The 17,837-nt window shown below is 30.8% G+C and overlaps 1 protein-coding gene across 4 annotated transcripts in view; it reads left to right on the top strand.

Moving 5' to 3' along the window:
- LOC124940362 (pentatricopeptide repeat-containing protein At1g63080, mitochondrial-like) overlaps nt 1-11,212 on the top strand; it is a 32,502-nt gene extending 21,290 nt beyond the window's left edge. For 3 of the 4 annotated variants that reach the window (XM_047480873.1, XM_047480871.1, XM_047480875.1), the window contains one exon: nt 8,758-11,212. In XM_047480873.1, coding sequence (XP_047336829.1) covers nt 8,758-11,129 — 2,372 coding nt within the window. In that variant the 3' untranslated portion in view covers nt 11,130-11,212. The remainder of the gene's footprint in view (nt 1-8,757) is intronic. The other variant, XM_047480874.1, reaches the window with a different exon arrangement.
- Nucleotides 11,213-17,837: the final 6,625 nt, after the last annotated feature.

The following is a 17,837-nucleotide window of genomic DNA, read 5'->3' as shown; positions in this document are numbered from 1 at the left end:
ATGCATTAATTTTTTGCGCTCTCGAGAAAAATGTTTTTTTTAAATAATTTTGAAATATGTGGGGATTGTTGGATAAATATTAATAATAGTTATTTCTAAATTATTATTTTAATTTTAATCATCCTAAATTATGGAATTAATTTACAACGTTCAAATTAAAGATTTACGTATATTAACAGCCAAAATCAAATCTTCAATTACCGTTACTAGTCTCTTAATTTGTGGGATTGATTTTGAATTAATTGTGATCAATTAAGATATTTAATTACCGTTACTAATATCTTAATTTGTGGGATTGATTTGCAATATTTGTGATCAATTATTGAAAACGTTTTGTCAGTATATTTTTATATATCTATATATACTAGAGGTAGAAAAAGATTATAGATATATTTTTTCAAAAAGAACAATCAACATTCTCGAGAGCATCCAAAGCTATTATCCTCTAAGCCTCGTTAAGCAAATTGCGACATTAACGGGAAGAGTTGTTGAATTTTGAGAGGGAGTGTCACTAACATCCTACCGCAACGAATAATCTACTCGAGGAGGCGAAATCTCTCTAAGGACAGTGCCCAGCACGCCTCAACTTTATCTCGATAAGTTTTCAAACATGTTCATTTAGATACAATCGTTTGTGGAACTTTATTTTTCCTGTCGTATCCATACAGATCTATTTTTTTCTAACACATGTTCTACCGATTAAGGGGCGAGGATGTAGATTAGTAATGTAATAATCTCATGGAATCTATTGAGCAGGCGAGAAAGGTGTGGGAAAATATGTTGCAACACTAGCATTGACCTCACTTGATAATGTCCATCCTCGTCTCAATATTCAATAGTCTGTCGAAGTTAATGTCATTATATTTTATGCTCCAATCTTTTTCAAAATAATTGGGATTTGTGGCGATACTTCTCTCATCTCCACTGTGGTTGTTGGTGTGACGTATGTAGCCATAACCATAGTTTCATTCTACCTTCTTCATCGGTTGAGTACAAGGTTCTCGTTTATCATAGATGACATCAAAATGTTCATTTGGCAGGTAAGTATACTAATGCAAAATAATCAAATTAAATATATATTTTATATTATTAGTGTGGAAAAAATTACAATTTATATTAGTAAGCACCAAAATTTTACCTACCCAATTTATAAATTTTAAATAATTATTTTGAGAAAATAAAATCAAAATAAATTAAAATAAGGCCAAAACAGGATTAAATAATTAATCGTATTAATTATTGTGATAATGAAATCCCAATTAATTAAGATAATGCCAAGAAAAAAAATAAAAATAAAATTGGGACAAATGTTATTTTATCTCGAATTAATTTTAAGAAAATTAATGTGATTAAAATAAATAATTTAGAATAAATGTTGTATCCCTCTTCTCCAAAATAAATTATTTAATAAACCCCAAAAATATACAAATAAAATAAAATAAACTAGAAAAATAAATGTCATATTTATTAAAAATATTTTATATATTGTGTAGGTTGAAAATGAAGCAAAAAGGATTAAAAAATCAATTTCAAATAAGTTCCAAGGCTGAAAAATCACTTGTGATCTTGTGTGGCCGAAATTCGAAAGAATCGATGCAGTAAAAGCCATGGCCATCAGATGAGCGTTAGATCATCATCCAACACTCGGGAACACATAGTGTCACCCGTTAAATGGAGGAAGACACATTTACGAAGCAACAGATCACCAAACAGATGCTCTAACACCGTCTCATCCAAGCAGATGGAACGCCTGAGCGCTGAAGGAACGCCCATGGTCCGGTGCGCCCAAAGCTTTGTCGTTTTGGCCCTTCCATGATGCTCAAACGTGGAAGCTCGAGACGACGTCGTTTCACCTTGCATCTTCGTATTCCTCGCGACGAGAATGGATAAACATCCGCATCCATCTTTGATTTTTCAAAGATGTCTTTGATTTTTCAAAGATGGAACTTTGTCGTTTTTTCACCTTTAAACTTCTTTTAAAAATGTGACATGAACACTCTACTCCGGTGATTATTTTCCCTACGCCTAGGAGCATCATCATGGCCTATACCAGCAACTGGACGGAGAACAGACAAAACGCCATCAATGACTGTTTGACTTAATCCAACCCACTTGGTTGATGAACCAATCTTGGGTGGCTATAAATAGCTTTATCTAAGAAAACCAAAGACAGAGATCCAATATCAAGCCCTCAATCACCTCCAAAGATAAATCCGCAAGCTCTTTAAACTTTTCTGAAAGTTCAGAACTTTTGTGTAATGCTGTAAGGTGTTGATTCAGACATTCAGAAAGTTTCTCTGAGAGTTAAGGAGTGTTCTCCAACGCATAATAAGATTTCAATTACAATGTAATTCTCATTATCAGATTAAATTGATTTTTTTATATTTTAGTTTTTTCCATTATCATACATTGACTTATTATTCGATTTCTTGATTGGAAAATGATCCTAGAATCATTTGTAAGCTTTCTGTTGAAACAAAACTAGATAAATAATCTTAAATTGGAAATCCCCAAATTTGATTTTGAAAATTTTCAAAATCGAGTTTTCAGAAAACTTCCTTGCATATTTCTAATGATGTTGAGAACCTATTTGGACCAGTTCCAATCCATCCCGATCATGTTGGATCCAAAACTAATTTTTTTTATAAAAAAATTCAGTTATTGAATTGGTCAAAATGAACAACTAGTGTTCATGTTTTAGTTTCATTCAACTATATGAAGCATAAGAAAGCTATTGACAAACTCTTTTCACTTCATTAAAACCGAAAAATCATAAACTAGTTTTTTATGACAAAAATATTTGGGTTGAATGGAACCTCATCCCGATCGAATGAGAATGGGAAAAAAATTCTAAGGTATTCAAAAAAAGTTGAAAAGTTTACACATCAGGATGATGTTCTAAATGATCTTAGGAACTATAAGATGCTTCCCATGCCCTTGGATCAAAGGATGCATGCCTCAAACGAAATTATCAAACCTGTAGTTGTTTGATGTTCTTAAGGACTGAGAAACCTAGACCGGGTCAAGTCTGGACCGAGAATCATTTGCATCTAGGACCGATAAAAGTTAGCCCAAGGCTAACCCAAGACCGAGTGTTCTTCGCACTCAGTACCGACAGAAGTTAGCCCAAGGCTAACCCATGTCCGAGTGTTATTCATACCTAGGACCGAGGAAAGTTAGCCCAGGGCTAACCCATGACCGATGAATCCTGCACCCGACTAATGATTCCTATACCCGACCGAGAGTCTTCCCCACCTATGACAGATAACTTCGCACCTAGGACCGATGACTCCTGCATCTGACCTAGGGTCTTTAACACCCCGACCGTTGATTCTTCCAACTCGATCGAGGAGTTCCAACCCAAGACCGAGGGTTTCAGCACCCCAGCCGATGGAAATCGCATTCAGGACCGAGAACACGAGACTTAGGGCATGTTTGGTTACATTTCTTAATTTCACAATTATTTTTTGTAAGTTTGGAATCCTAAATCATTTTTTAAAAGTCTAAGAAAAAAATAGAAAATGATTTCAAAATATTTTTATAATATTTCATAAAATCTATTTTAATAAGGACTTGTTTGTGATTTATTTTTAAACTCTTATGTCTTTAACTGATATTTTTTAGGTACATTTCTCCTTAATCATCGTCATGATCAGCTACAAGTATCATCATTTAAATATTGTTTTCGCAGTTTTTAAATACAAAAAAAAAAAACATATACATGTCTAGAATATGAAGAATAATTGGTTAAAATAAAACGTTATACAAACAACTTTCAAAAGTTAAGATTTTATAAAGTGAAGACCGTTTTTAACTCATACATTTCTCGAATATCACTAAATTACAAAACAAAATGAAACTCTAGTTAAAAATACATTTTATACGCATATATTTTATTCACAATTTAAACTAAAAATCAATTATCAACTCTTTATCAAATAAATAATATTTTTAATTAGTTTAAGTAAAGATTTTTTTAATCGAATTTTTATTTGATTATTTCAAATTTAAATTAAATTTGTTAATCTTATTTTAAAAAATTAAAATATTTTATTCTAAAATATCATGACTTAGTTTGTTTGGTATTTATTTAATAATTATTCTAATTAAAATATATTATATTATATTATAATTTTCATTAGTTAAGAATAACTCAATTACTATATGATGCTCTAACTCGAAATGACTCTAAAAAGGGCCTTATTTGCTATAAGTGTTAACGCATAAAATTAAATGCGTTGGTGACAATTATTTTTTTTGAACAAAAATGCACCCGTTGTGTCACGCAACCTCTAGTTGCCTCTAGTTGCGTCACGCAACTAAGTGCATTGTGAAAAATCCACAATGCCCTTGATATATAATTAAAAAAATCAATTTCTTCCCATTTTCTTTTCTTTTCTTTTTTCTCTATTTACTCTCTTCACGTCTTCTCCCTTCTCCTCCTCTCTAAAAAGAAGACGGACCCCCGACGACGTCGGAATCCTAGCGAAGGACGTCGGAATCCCAGCGAAGGCAGGCAACCATGATGTCCGCTACTACTGGTATGCTTCATTTGTCCTTCACTTGTTGTTTATTTTTTTTGAACGCATTGTTTGTTAGGTTTAGGGTTTAGGGATTGATTGGTTAAATGTCTCTGTTGCGGCGGATTCTAGGTGCGTCTCGCGAATGCGGGTGCGTCTCGTGGGTATGTCTCGCGAATGCGGTTGCGTCTCGCGACAAGACCATTTATAGTTAGTAATTGCATTTTATTATTATTTGAGTTTAATCTACAAATAGAGAGAGAGAAATAGAAGTTGTTTATCAAAAGAAAAAAGAAAAATTGAAGTTGGATTGCCAATGAAAGGATTTTGAGTGTTGAGATTGCGTTTTCAGGCTTGTTCGAAATCTGAAATTCGCTGGATTTATAGGTCACGTCGCAAGAAAAGCTTGAGAGAATGATACGAGCAGTGATAGTGATGAATGATCAAGGCAAGCCTCGTCTGGTCAAATTCTACGATTATCATGTTAGTGTATTACATCTTCATTTTGGTAGCAATGAGATCCAAAATGTTGATTTGGATGTAGAGGTTGATATTATACTCCCATTATTGCAGGATGCTATGCTTGTCTGCAAGACCTTTGCAACACTGTACTTTGTCTTTGTATTTGATACCTACGAAAATGAACTAGCGATGCTAGATCTTATGCAAGGTACATTGTTATAGATTTTCATTCTTGATTTCACATTTTCTAAGTACCCTTTTTGAAGAATTTTTTATCATCTTCTTCGTTTTATGTAGCCATTGCATAAGCTCAATATATTCAATGTAAAGAAATGAACTCGTTATTGAAAGAAGTCACATTATTCGAGACAATACAAACTTATGATTAAGTAAACTTTGTTGTATATTTGATATATATAGGCTTACTGTTTTACAGGTGCATGCTATTATAGATGAAATTGTGTTGGGAGGTCAAGTTTTGGAGACAGATTCTTCCTATGTATATGTAGTGAAGGTTGTACAAGAAATAACTAGGTCTGCATCCTTCTGATGTTGTTTCCATTGTCCTTTCTTAATAACACGCTTTTATTTTGCGTGATGATAATGACTTCTCAAGTTTCATGTAGGTTGGAGAAGGCTGCAAATTCAATATCACTAGTTCCAAAATCAATAATGCCTGGCAGGGAAGATAGTTCATCCAATTCTACCATCTTTGATCATAATCTTTTACTAGAATTTCTTGTTCTTCTGGAATGATAATCAATGATGGTTTTGATTTGACAACATATTTGTAAAGAACCCCTTTGTTTTAAGATAATATATAAAATTATGGATCAAATTATGCTTAATATCCATATTTAAGATGCATATCCAATTATCCTTAAAAAAAAGGAGATATGAGAGAAAAAATAAACAATAAGTGAATTAGTATTGATTGAATTTCAGGCTTACCAAAGTAGTAAAAATATGAATATACTATATCTCATATCCATATTTTCTCTTAATTTAATAAATATAACTTAATTTATAAACCTAAACCTAATGAGGCAGAAGCAACTCAATGAAAGTAATGATGAAATATACTGGAAAACAGAAAACAATGAGAAGTTTATTATAGGAAAGACATGGGAAATGGTTATAACAAGAGGACAGGAGCATAATGTGGTATGGTCTCCAAAGATTATTCTTCGTCACTAATTTATTCTCTGGCTGGTATACAGGAAAATGTTGACTACAAAAGACAGAATTCGAAAATACATAAACATTCATGATATCAACTGTGTCCTATGTTCGGGAGTTGAGGAAAGCATAAACCATTTATTTGGGGAATGCTCTTTTGTAATACAAATCTGGAGGATGTATGCTGCAAACATGAACATCATCAATTTTTCAAAAATATTGAAAGAAACCCAAGAGTGGATGAAGAATAAAGTAAAGGAAGATCCTTCTATGTAAGTATGTTAAAATGCTACTTTTGAGCAGTAATCTACAATATCTGGAAAGAAAAAATTCAAGAACTCACAGTGAAAGAAGTAGAACCGCTGAAGATACTTGGAGAGATATAACTTTAGATGGAAATGCACTCATTCAATCCTGGAGAGGAATCGAAAGGATTTAAGAGAATAGAAAGCTCTGTCAGATATGGGATATTTCATTTGAGCAGAAGGTCACAAGTAGAATAAAAGTAAAAACGCGGTAGACGTTAATTGATTGTTGTTGTCTGTAATTTAATTATTGTTTCATTGTTAAATATAGAAATTGTTTAGATCTGATCTTAATTAATAAATATGAGATAAATATGGTCCTAATAGTATGTGATAGCTTAAATCCCAAATTTGATGAAATATGTATGTCTAAACCAACTTGTACATATATAAAATGATCGCATTTATTATATATATAATTAATTAATTTTTCTGCAGTATTATGAAATAACATTAGCGCGCACTAAAGATATGGTCTTTATATTACACATTAAAAGCAATCATAGTGTAATCATAACATCTTTTAATCGGCCAAGGATTGGCCTAAAGTTACTAATATTCAGCCATTCCCACCCTCTTACACCCAATGAAATCATTGTCCAAAGCTCTTACCATTGATCTAGAGGAACTCAACAAAGATCATGTCATCCTTGGGTATCAGCTAATTCCAACCATGACTCTGGTATATATTTTTTTATCTTGTTACATCAAACTTATCGTCTATTTGATTAGAAACAATTTATTGTTGCAATTCTAACGAGTATATAAATCTTAAAATTTGCTCAATAGACCATTCACATTCATCTTTTCATTGCATGAATAAAAACATTATTATCCCTATTGCATAATAAAGTTCATTTCTCTTTTATCTTCTTTATTTCATTAACCGTTATTAAAAAATAATCATTATATTGATATTACTCTCTCCATTAGTATAAACAAGCAAAAAAAAATACTCAACTCTAAATTCACTTGTTGATAAAAAAAAATCACATAAATAGTAATGTATAAATGATTAATTCTATTTAGTGTCACATTTATAAATCTATCAATATTCAATCAACTAAGCATTTAACATGATATAAAGACACACAAATTTTAACGTGAACTCTTAAAACACTTAAACCATCCATTATATTACTTATAATAGATTATATATTTTTTTTTTATAAATTAAGATAATTATTTAATCACACATTCAAAACAAATACATATAGAATGTATCTTTTTGATGGTGAAAATTCTTAAATCTAGGAAGAGATGAAACAATAATTGTATTACCAAAATAAAGATGATCATATAATTTGATTTCGGAATAAATAAAAATTGAGTTTAGAATAAAATCAAATAATATAAAAAAAAAAAAAAATCATTTATTTTATCCGTTGATTTAACTAGACATTATATAGTAACTTAAGGTAAAAAATTACACTTGGAAAAGTAAATGAAAATTTTAGCTCGAATGAAAAAGAGAGAGGAGCAAGTTAACAAAGACTGTTAAGATTTCAGGAATATTTGGAGAAATGCCTGGCTAGGGTTTGGTCTACGAGGAATTGAACAACGATCTCGATCCACCAACGAGTTATCTGCAGTAATTCGGTCGGAGACTCAGTTCCGTTCCCGAGTTTGGACGGCGGCGGCGGCGAAGGGAAAGAATGGCCTCTACCCGGTAAACGTCTCCGTTCACTGTTTTTTTCACTCTCTGGGTAAATCATTTTGAGAAAGTAGTGAAATGGTTATTAGGAAGCAACTTTGCAGCAATTGCTATCTCTTGTTTCGTCCTCACACCAAATGCTTATCTTCAGCAACCGTAGAATCAAGTTTCAATGACATAGAAACCCAAATTAGATCATTATGTGATAAATCCAGTCCCCGACTCGAAGATGCTTTGCTCCTCTTTAATCAAGCAGTTGAAATCCACGGCCTGCCTTCTGAATCAACATGCGATTTTCTTTTACAAACATTTTCACAGTCGAGGAAGTATAACATGGTTATCAATGTCTACAATAAGATGAAGGGTATTCAGGTTTTTCGCAGTTTCATATCATTGCAAGTTCTGATCGAGTTTTTCCTTCATTCAAATAAGCCCGATTTTTCTTTTGGAGTGTTGGGCACGATGGTGAAGTGTGGTTTTCAAGTTAACACGTTTTGTATAAATGTTGTTTTAAATGGACTTTGTCGAAATGGTGATACTTCAAGAGCTGTAAAGGTTTTCAATGAATGGTGCAGAGGGTCTGTATTGCCTGATGTGATTACTTTCAGCACTCTTATGAACGGACTTTGTAAAGAGGGTCGAATGGGAGAAGCAATGGATTTGTTTGACGACATGAAGCTGAAGGGCTTCAATCCGGATGTGATTACTTACAACACTCTTATGAACGGGCTTTGTAAAGAGGGTCGAATGGGAGAAGCAATTGATTTGTTTGATGACATGAAGTTGAAGGGCCTCAATCCGGATGTTTCTACTTACAACACACTTATGAATGGGCTTTGTAAAGAGGGTCAAATGGGAAAAGCAATGGATTTGTTTGATGACATGAAGCTGAAGGGCCTCAATCCAAATGTTGTTACCTACAGCACTCTTATGAACGGACTTTGTAAAGAGGGTCGAATGGGAGAAGCAATGGATTTGTTTGACGACATGAAGCTGAAGGGCTTCAATCCGGATGTGATTACTTACAACACTCTTATGAACGGGCTTTGTAAAGAGGGTCGAATGGGAGAAGCAATGGATTTATTTGATGACATGAAGTTGAAGGGCCTCAATCCGAATGTTCTTACTTACAACACTCTTATGAACGGGCTTTTTAAAGATGGTCGAATGGGAGAAGCAACTGATTTGTTTGATGACATGAAGCTGAAGGGCCTCAATCCTGATGTTTCTACTTACAACACTCTTATGTACGGGCTTTGTGAAAAGGGTCGAATGGGAGAAGCAATAGATTTGTTTGATGACATGAAGCTGAAGGGCATCAATCCGGATGTGATTACTTTCACAACTCTTATGAACGGACTTTGTAAAGAGGGTCGAATGGGAGAAACAATGGATTTGTTTGTTGACATGAAGCTGAAGGGCCTCAATCCAAATGTTGTTACCTACAGCACTCTTATGAACGGACTTTGTAAAGAGGGTCGAATGGGAGAAACAATGGATTTGTTTGTTGACATGAAGCTGAAGGGCCTCAATCCAAATGTTGTTACCTACAGCACTCTTATGAACGGGCTTTGTGAAAAGGGTCGAATGGGAGAAGCAATAGATTTGTTTGATGACATGAAGCTTAAGAGCCTCAATCCGGATGTTATTACTTACAGTGCACTTGTAAATGGATTTTGCAAAGCTGGGAATTTCGACGAGGGAAAGAAACTTTACGATATGATGTTGGAAAAAGGAGTTGAACCGAACGAATTCATTTATTCAAGTTTATTACAGTATCTTTGCAAAATGAGGCGATGGGAGGAAGCTAGCGAGTTATTCAATGTGATGTCACACCGAGGAATAAAACAGAATCTGGTAATCTATAGCGTTTTAATCGATGGGCTGTGTAAAGATGGAAGGCCTATGGATGCCATGCGGTTAGTAGACTTAATGGAGGAGAATGGTGAAGAGTCAGACAAAATAACATATACTTCACTAATCAATGGATTTTGTAAATCTGGTATGGTTACCGAAGCTTTAAGAGTCTTTGAAAGAATGACTAAAGGGAATAATAATAAAATCGACATTGTTTCTTACAATTCATTAGCTTGGGGGCTTTGCAAGAATGGGAAGGTTGATGAGGCGGTGAGGTTAGTATCTTTGATGTTGAAAGACGAGGATCGTGTAGAGCCAAATCATCAATTGTTAACAGCTTTAATTTACGGGCTATGTAAAGAAGGTCGTCTAAAGAAAGCGATGGAGATTCATCGTGAAATGAACATGAGAGAAATATTTCCTCTTAATATACTAATACATGCTCATTTGAAGAAAGGAGATGTCGGTGAAGGAATGAAGTTATTGAAGAACGGGCTTGAAATGGGATTAGTTCTGGATTCATACACTTATTCAGCGTTGATAAATGGATTCTGCCGATTGAGAATGATGAACATTGCGAAAGGTCTTTTGATTCACATGACTGTTCGTGGAATTCTGCTTACACCTCATCATTACAACACTTTACTAGAAAGTCTCTGCAAAGAAGGTAGTTTGGAGGAGGCAAAGGGTTTCTTTTTAGCGATGAGCAAAACAGACAGTAAGCCGAATGTTGCATCTTTTAATATAATAATTCATGGAACTCTAAGAGCAAAGGATCTACATTCGGCGAAACTATTCTTCGAGGAAATGCTTCAAATGGGTGTGGAACCTGATGTTGTAACCTTTTCAACACTTGTAAATGGATTTATGAAATTAGGACATTGGCAGGAGGGAAAAGCCACCTTGGAGAGGATGGTGGCTTGCGGTTATGGTCCTACTGCTGCTGTATACGATTCTTTGCTAAAGGGTTTTCTTGCGATGGGTGAAAAGGAAGAAATAATTGGTTTGCTTAGACGGATGGCAGCTGATGGGTTTCGTCTTAACGAAGAAATTACTGATACAATTCTGAAATGTTTGTGTCTTTTTTCTGAACATGATAATGTTGAAGAGATCTTGCCTAGTTTTCAACAGGAGGTTTCTAAGGTGGTTTGAGAAGAAAATGGAAGAATTGTATTGAATTGAAATATTTGAGTTAAAAATGATAGTGATCATACTTGGGTGACTCTATTACTTAACTCTATTGTCTTTTTCTGTTTTAAGATATGAGATTGTGCTTAAACAAATGTTTTTTATATACATATCATTTATAAAAAAAAAAAAGGTAATTACATAAGTGTTTTGTTGATGGGTTAAGAAGGAATATTTAAATAGGCATCCAATTTGCTTCCAACCAATCAAATGTCCAAATATATTTATTATCATTTAATATGTAGCATTTTTAACTTGTAAGCAAAGTTCATTTTATTTTTGTTTTGACTTTCCATGACTCTTATGATTATTTAGGCAAAATTTGTATATCAAAATTATTGGGTTCTATGTAATAGAAGGAGACATCGCATCAAATAAAGTAGCTTGAAAACGATATATTTAGAATGCGGTAATAATTTCGCAAAACAGAAATAACCAAATTTTGATTAAATTTGAAAATTTTGTAGAAATAAATGCTAGATTTTGATTAAAATGAAATTATGTTTATTATGATTGATAGAGTCAAGATTTATTTTTTCTTTGTTGAATAATATGAATGTCTTATAATTAAATCATAAAAATAGATTTGAATTCTTACCTAAATGGTAAGATTGCAACCTATAAATTCTTTATAAACTTTTATGAGCTATTAAAACATAATTGAAGATTACCATAATTTAATTTTCTTTGTTTTATTTGTTTTGTTAGGTTCTTAAAACATCACTTAACAAACTAAACACAATCCAAAATTCAAAAGAAATCTACTACTAAAGTATAAAGATAAAAACTAAACTTAAAAAGTTGAGCAACAACTCAATAAACTAATAGAAGAAATTCGCTCTTCAAACTTAAAAAAAAAAAATACCCATCTAAAAGAAGTAAGTCTATAGTTGAGCTCTCTCTAGCCCTAATCTCCTTATCATGACATAAAGAAATAGACAAAGCTCTTTATATTTAACAACTAATAATATCAGTTTGGATTAGAATGATTGAATGTTCACTTTTTATACACAGTAATTTATTCTCATATTTACTTATATGTTAATAATGTTTTGGTTACTTCTTGTTTATATTAATTGAAAATAATTTTGATTGAAATATTAGGTTTTCTAGATTAGATTCTGGAATTTTAGTTCCATAAGATAAAGCCCAGTTTAGTTGTTTGTGTGAAAAGGCCTTCAACCCAAATCACAAACAAGGCCCTTCAGTTAGTTTTAGGAAAAATCACTTAAATAGTATAATGTTATGAAAAAAAACTAATAGTATAAATTTTAAAAACTTCTTAAAATTAATTTATATTAATAAAACAATAAGTAAAAGAAAATAATGGATTAATGAAATTGTATTTCATCTTTTAAAATTAATAATAAGTAAATAATTAATATTAAATTGTAAGTAAATGAAAGAAACAATATATTGTATCCATTACCTATATCATTCTAATCTATTAACAATGTTTTAGATATTTGATTTTTATTAAAAATGTTTTAAATTATAGTGAAAGGTATAGATACTCATTTTCACCCCCAATTTTTTAGTTTATAATTAACTATTTTTAAAATAATTAAATTTTCAAGGAATTGTTGATTTCGTACTCAAATAAAGTTAAAGTGACAATTAGCCTAAGTTATAGAAATATTCAAATAAAGTTAAAGTGACAATTAGTCTAAGTTATAGAAATATTTGGGTTTTTGTCATACTTACGATGTTTTATCATGTAATATCACCCTAAATAATAAAATAAATTTTGAAGAGAAAAATGTTTGTTTTATAATGACGAGATTTTGTTTATTTTGTTTAAATAATTTGTTTAATTAACTTTTCATTAAATAAGTTATTATGTACATTTTTTAAAATTAATTAAATCATATTAGAGAGATAAAATTAAAATAATAAAATTTTAAAATAAAAAACGTTTTCTTTATTTGTTAACGATTTTTTCAAAATATTTTGTTAAATTTGTTATGAAGACTAGGTTTATCGCTTTTCAACATAGTATTTTCCCATTAATAAGTTTGTTTTATTGTTAATAATTAGATTTGTTTATAGACTAGGATTAAATAATATTGTTTCCTTTTTAAAAAAATAATAATCATTTGTTTTTCTCTTTATCATTTTTTTTTTATTAATTGTGTAGGCAAAAGGGAATGAAACCGTGTGGACTTCATACAAGTTTCCATCAAGATTTCATCCAAAGAAGCATCCAACCGCGAGCATGGAGGAAATGTTTAAAAACTTGGGCATTTTGGAATAAAAAATTAAATGACCAAGTAATTGCATCATTTAATTAAAGGATCTTAAATCTCATTTGAGAACACTTGACATTAGTGACATGTCAAGTGAAATTGTTCTATTTTAAACATTTGTACACGTTTAAATGTAAAATCTTTTTCCAACGTGTAAAGGTGTTAAATGTGTCTTGGGCCTTAGATTTTCCCTGTAAATTCCCTATTTATACAACACTTGCACATTGGTCATATTTTTTCATTCATAATTGCCCATAGGCTGCCAAAATCGCACCTCCCTTTTTATGGTAGATAATCGAGAAATTGAAATTACCTTCAAAGATAAGAAAATAAAGCGGTTGGATCAATGACAAATGTCTTATGGAGTCGACGAATGTCTTATGGAGTCTCCCGGGATAATACTCAACTACGAGCTTAAGCATCGCCAACAACACATTCATGAAAGCCGAACCAGAACCATAAAAGTATGATCATGCCAACCAAACAAAAGTACATATATAAAATTCACATTCAAATCACAAAAAAAAACATTTTTGTAACCAAAATTATTCAATAAAAGATTTTGACGAAGCTAAATATTTTATGAGTTTAAAAATAAGCAAAACTGATAAAAACTTATTCATTAATCAAAGAAAATATATCCTAGATATTTTAAGGGAGGTTGGATTGGTAGAAGCAAAACCTGAAAAAACACCTATGTCTAAAGGTATAAAATTAGAAGAAAAATGATACACAACCATGAATGATCCTGAAATTATAGAAGGCTAGTTGGAATGTTAATATATCTAAATTTTCCTAGGCCAGACATCATTTTCTATACAATAATTATCCCAATATATGAATGAACCAAATTTACATCAATGGAAAGTCATACTAAGAGTAGTGAACTAAACATAATATAATGAATACAATAAAAAATTATGTTGGAAAAACAAGTTTGGATCATTGACACTGGTGCGAGTAATCATGTTTGTCATGAAAAAGAGATTATGTTTGATTTGAAAAGTGTAACCAAACATATTTCACTAAACCTACCAAATGGAACAAATGTACTTGTTAATTTTGCTGGGAAAATAAAATGAACAGAAAAATTAATTCTTGAAAAAATATTTTTTTCTCTAGAATTCCAATATAATTTGATTTTCATGTCAAAACTTTTATAACATAAAAATATGGAATTTATTTTTGATAAAAAAAAATCTACTATGTAGCACCTTAATTCGAATAGAATTATAACATATAGATCACTTCATAATGGCTTGTACGTATTTGTTAGATTGTACATTAGATGATAGTAGTATTTTGAATAATGTTGAGTTTGTTGGTAATGTTTCAGTATATTCTAAAATAATTCATAATAAAATGGACCATCCTTTTGATGTTGTAATCAAGAAGATTTTTCCGAATGTTGTTTTTAATTCTCAGCAATGTGATGCTTGTAAAAAATCTAAAATATATAGGTTGCCATTTCAAAACAATATCACCACAAGAAAAAAATTGCTTTAACTTGATACATGTCGATGTATGTGGTCCTTACAAAGAGGTCTCATACATCGACTGTCATTACATGTTAACATTAATTGATGACCATAGCAGATGCACATAAATTTTTCTAATAAAAAATAAAAGTCAAGTATCTGTATTTTAAATGATTTTTGTAAACAAATAAAACACAATTTGATACAAATATCAAAATTTTTAGAAAAAACAATGGGACATAATTCATAAATACTAACTGTAATAACCTTTTTAAATCACTAGATATTATTCATCAGAAAAATTGTTTTTACACACCACAACAAAATTGGGTGGTTGAGAGAAAACATAGACAATTATTAGAAGTGGCAAGAGCTTTGATGTTTCAAGCTTGTTTACCACTGAAATTTTGTAGTTTTTCTGTTTTAATGGCAACTTATTTAATTAATAGGTTGTCAACCCAAAATCTCAATTGGAAATGTCCATATTAGATTTTGAAGAAAAATAAATCAATTCTTAATGAAATTAAAACGTTTGGGTGTTTATGTTATGTTTTAAACAATCACCCTAACAAAACCAAATTTGACTCAAGAGATATAAAATGTATTTTTTTAGGTCATCCAAATGAAAAAAAACCTTCAAAGTTTATGATATTGAAAATGATAAAATTATCATATCTAGAGATGTCATTTTCTATGAGAATATATTTCCTTATCAAATTTTAAAAGAAGATAATAAGATTGAAAAACTTCATCTTATCTCGATTTTATTAATATGGGAAGTAATTCAATTTTTTTAGAAACTCAAATAAGTTTGTCTCAAAACAAAAATCAAACAGAAAAACTATTTCCTAAAAAAATTAGGATTGAGAAAAAAAATGAAAATTCAGAAATAATTTCATATCATAAAATGATCAAGAAATTATTGATGAATCAAAAATTGAAATAGATATTCATACATTTGATTCGATTGAACCACAAATGAAAGTTGACAATCAAAATCATAAGAGGAAAAGTGATCGAATAAAAAAAAAACTTATTTGGGGCAAAGATTACACAATGAATATTTCAAAATCTCATTATGTACCAAAAACTTATCATTTTGTATCTAATATCAGTAATATAAAAGTTAAGGAATTCCTTATGAATATTACTGAAATTATTGAACCAAATCTTTCAAAGAGGCTAATTTAATTCCTGGCTAGGGAGAAATAATGAATTCTGAATTAAATGCTTTAAATAAAAATGATACATGGATAATTGTTGATCTTCCCAAAAATGCAAAAACAATTGGATGCAAATGAATAATTAAAATAGAATGGAAGTATTGATAAACTTAAGACCAGGTTAGTTGCCAAAGGCTATTATCAAAAAGAAGGTTTAGATTTTACAAAAAAGTTTTGCACCTATAGCTAAACCAGTAACTATAAGAATAGTTTTAAGTCTGTAAATTGTTGGCATCTACATCATGTAGATGTCAATAATACATTTTTACATGGATTTATAGAAGATATAAATATATTAATGTACCTGAAGGACTTGATTCTATTGAACCAGCTGGAAAAATTTGTAAATTAGTGAAAAGTCTGCATGAAGTTAAACCAGCATCAAGACAATGGAATGATGAATTTACACGTAGATTGATTGAATATGGATTCAAACAATCTACAAATGATTATTATCTTTTTATTTTTAGAACATGTACATTTACTATAATATTATTGATATATGTTGATGATATTCTTATTTGTGGAAATAACATGAATGCAATTCAAAAGGTAAAAATTTTTATAGATCAAAATTTTTCAATAAAAGATTTAGATGAAGTTAAATATTTTCTGGGTTTAAAAATAGACAAAAACTAATAAAGGCTTATTCATTAATCAAAGAAAATATATCCTAGATATTTTAAGTGAGACTGGAATGATAGGAGCAAAAACCAGAAAAAAATACCTATGTCTAAAGGTATAAAATTAAAGAATAATGATACATAACAATGAATGATCCTGAAAGATATAAAAGGTTAGTTGGAATGTTAATATATCTAAATTTTACTAGGCTTATCTTCCGTACAACAATTGTGTTGGTAATCTTATCTCATAAAAATTACACGTAAATGATATATGAAAAATAATACAATGATAATAAAACAAATACAACATATTATTTAAGAAATGAAGAAAAATCTTCTCGTTTGCTCCGAGGCTTGTGGAATCACAGTTCCCTTAAAACAGTTTCACCGTCTCCCGTTTGTGCTGGAGAGTTTCGTCGGTGGCTGCTTCCCAGGGTACAACGGAACCTGCAATGATTTAGCACATAAAACCACTACAACAGCGAACTAGACAAAAATACCTAAATCACAATCACCGGGTTTTGCACAAGAATGGTCGAGTCAAGAAACTCGAAGAACACTCACAAGAACACTCACAAGAACACTCACAAGAACACTCACAAGAACAAGGAAAGACTTTAGAATTCTAGAGAGAGAAGTGATGAGATGATGTGTAGAGAGGAATACAATGTGAAGGGATATTTATAGTTGAAAATTAAACTCATAATCAATTCTTTAATCCAACGGTCACTAATCCATCATCCATTCATCCAACGGTTATCGTTGCTTGCCTTTTCATCATCTTTGCAAGTTACATCCTACAATAAATATTTTGTAGTTACAATGACAATTAACATCATTTGTTAATTGCCTCATTCAAGACATTTATGTTAATTGTAACAATTATCAAATTTAATTCACAATGAATTTGATGTGAATTTCATTTGGATGAAATTTCACCTTAATTTACATTTGAATTTCATGTGAATTTCATTTGGATTAATTTCACTTTAATTCACATTTGAATTTCATGTGAATTTCATTTGGATTAATTTCACTTTAATTCACATTTGAATTTCATGTGAATTTCATTTGGATTAATTTCACTTTAATTCACATT

This window comes from Impatiens glandulifera, chromosome 5 (genome assembly GCF_907164915.1).
Source record: "Impatiens glandulifera chromosome 5, dImpGla2.1, whole genome shotgun sequence".
Lineage (NCBI taxonomy): Eukaryota > Viridiplantae > Streptophyta > Magnoliopsida > Ericales > Balsaminaceae > Impatiens > Impatiens glandulifera.
Note: the sequence above shows the minus strand (reverse complement) of the source record. Positions and strands in the feature narration are given on the sequence as shown.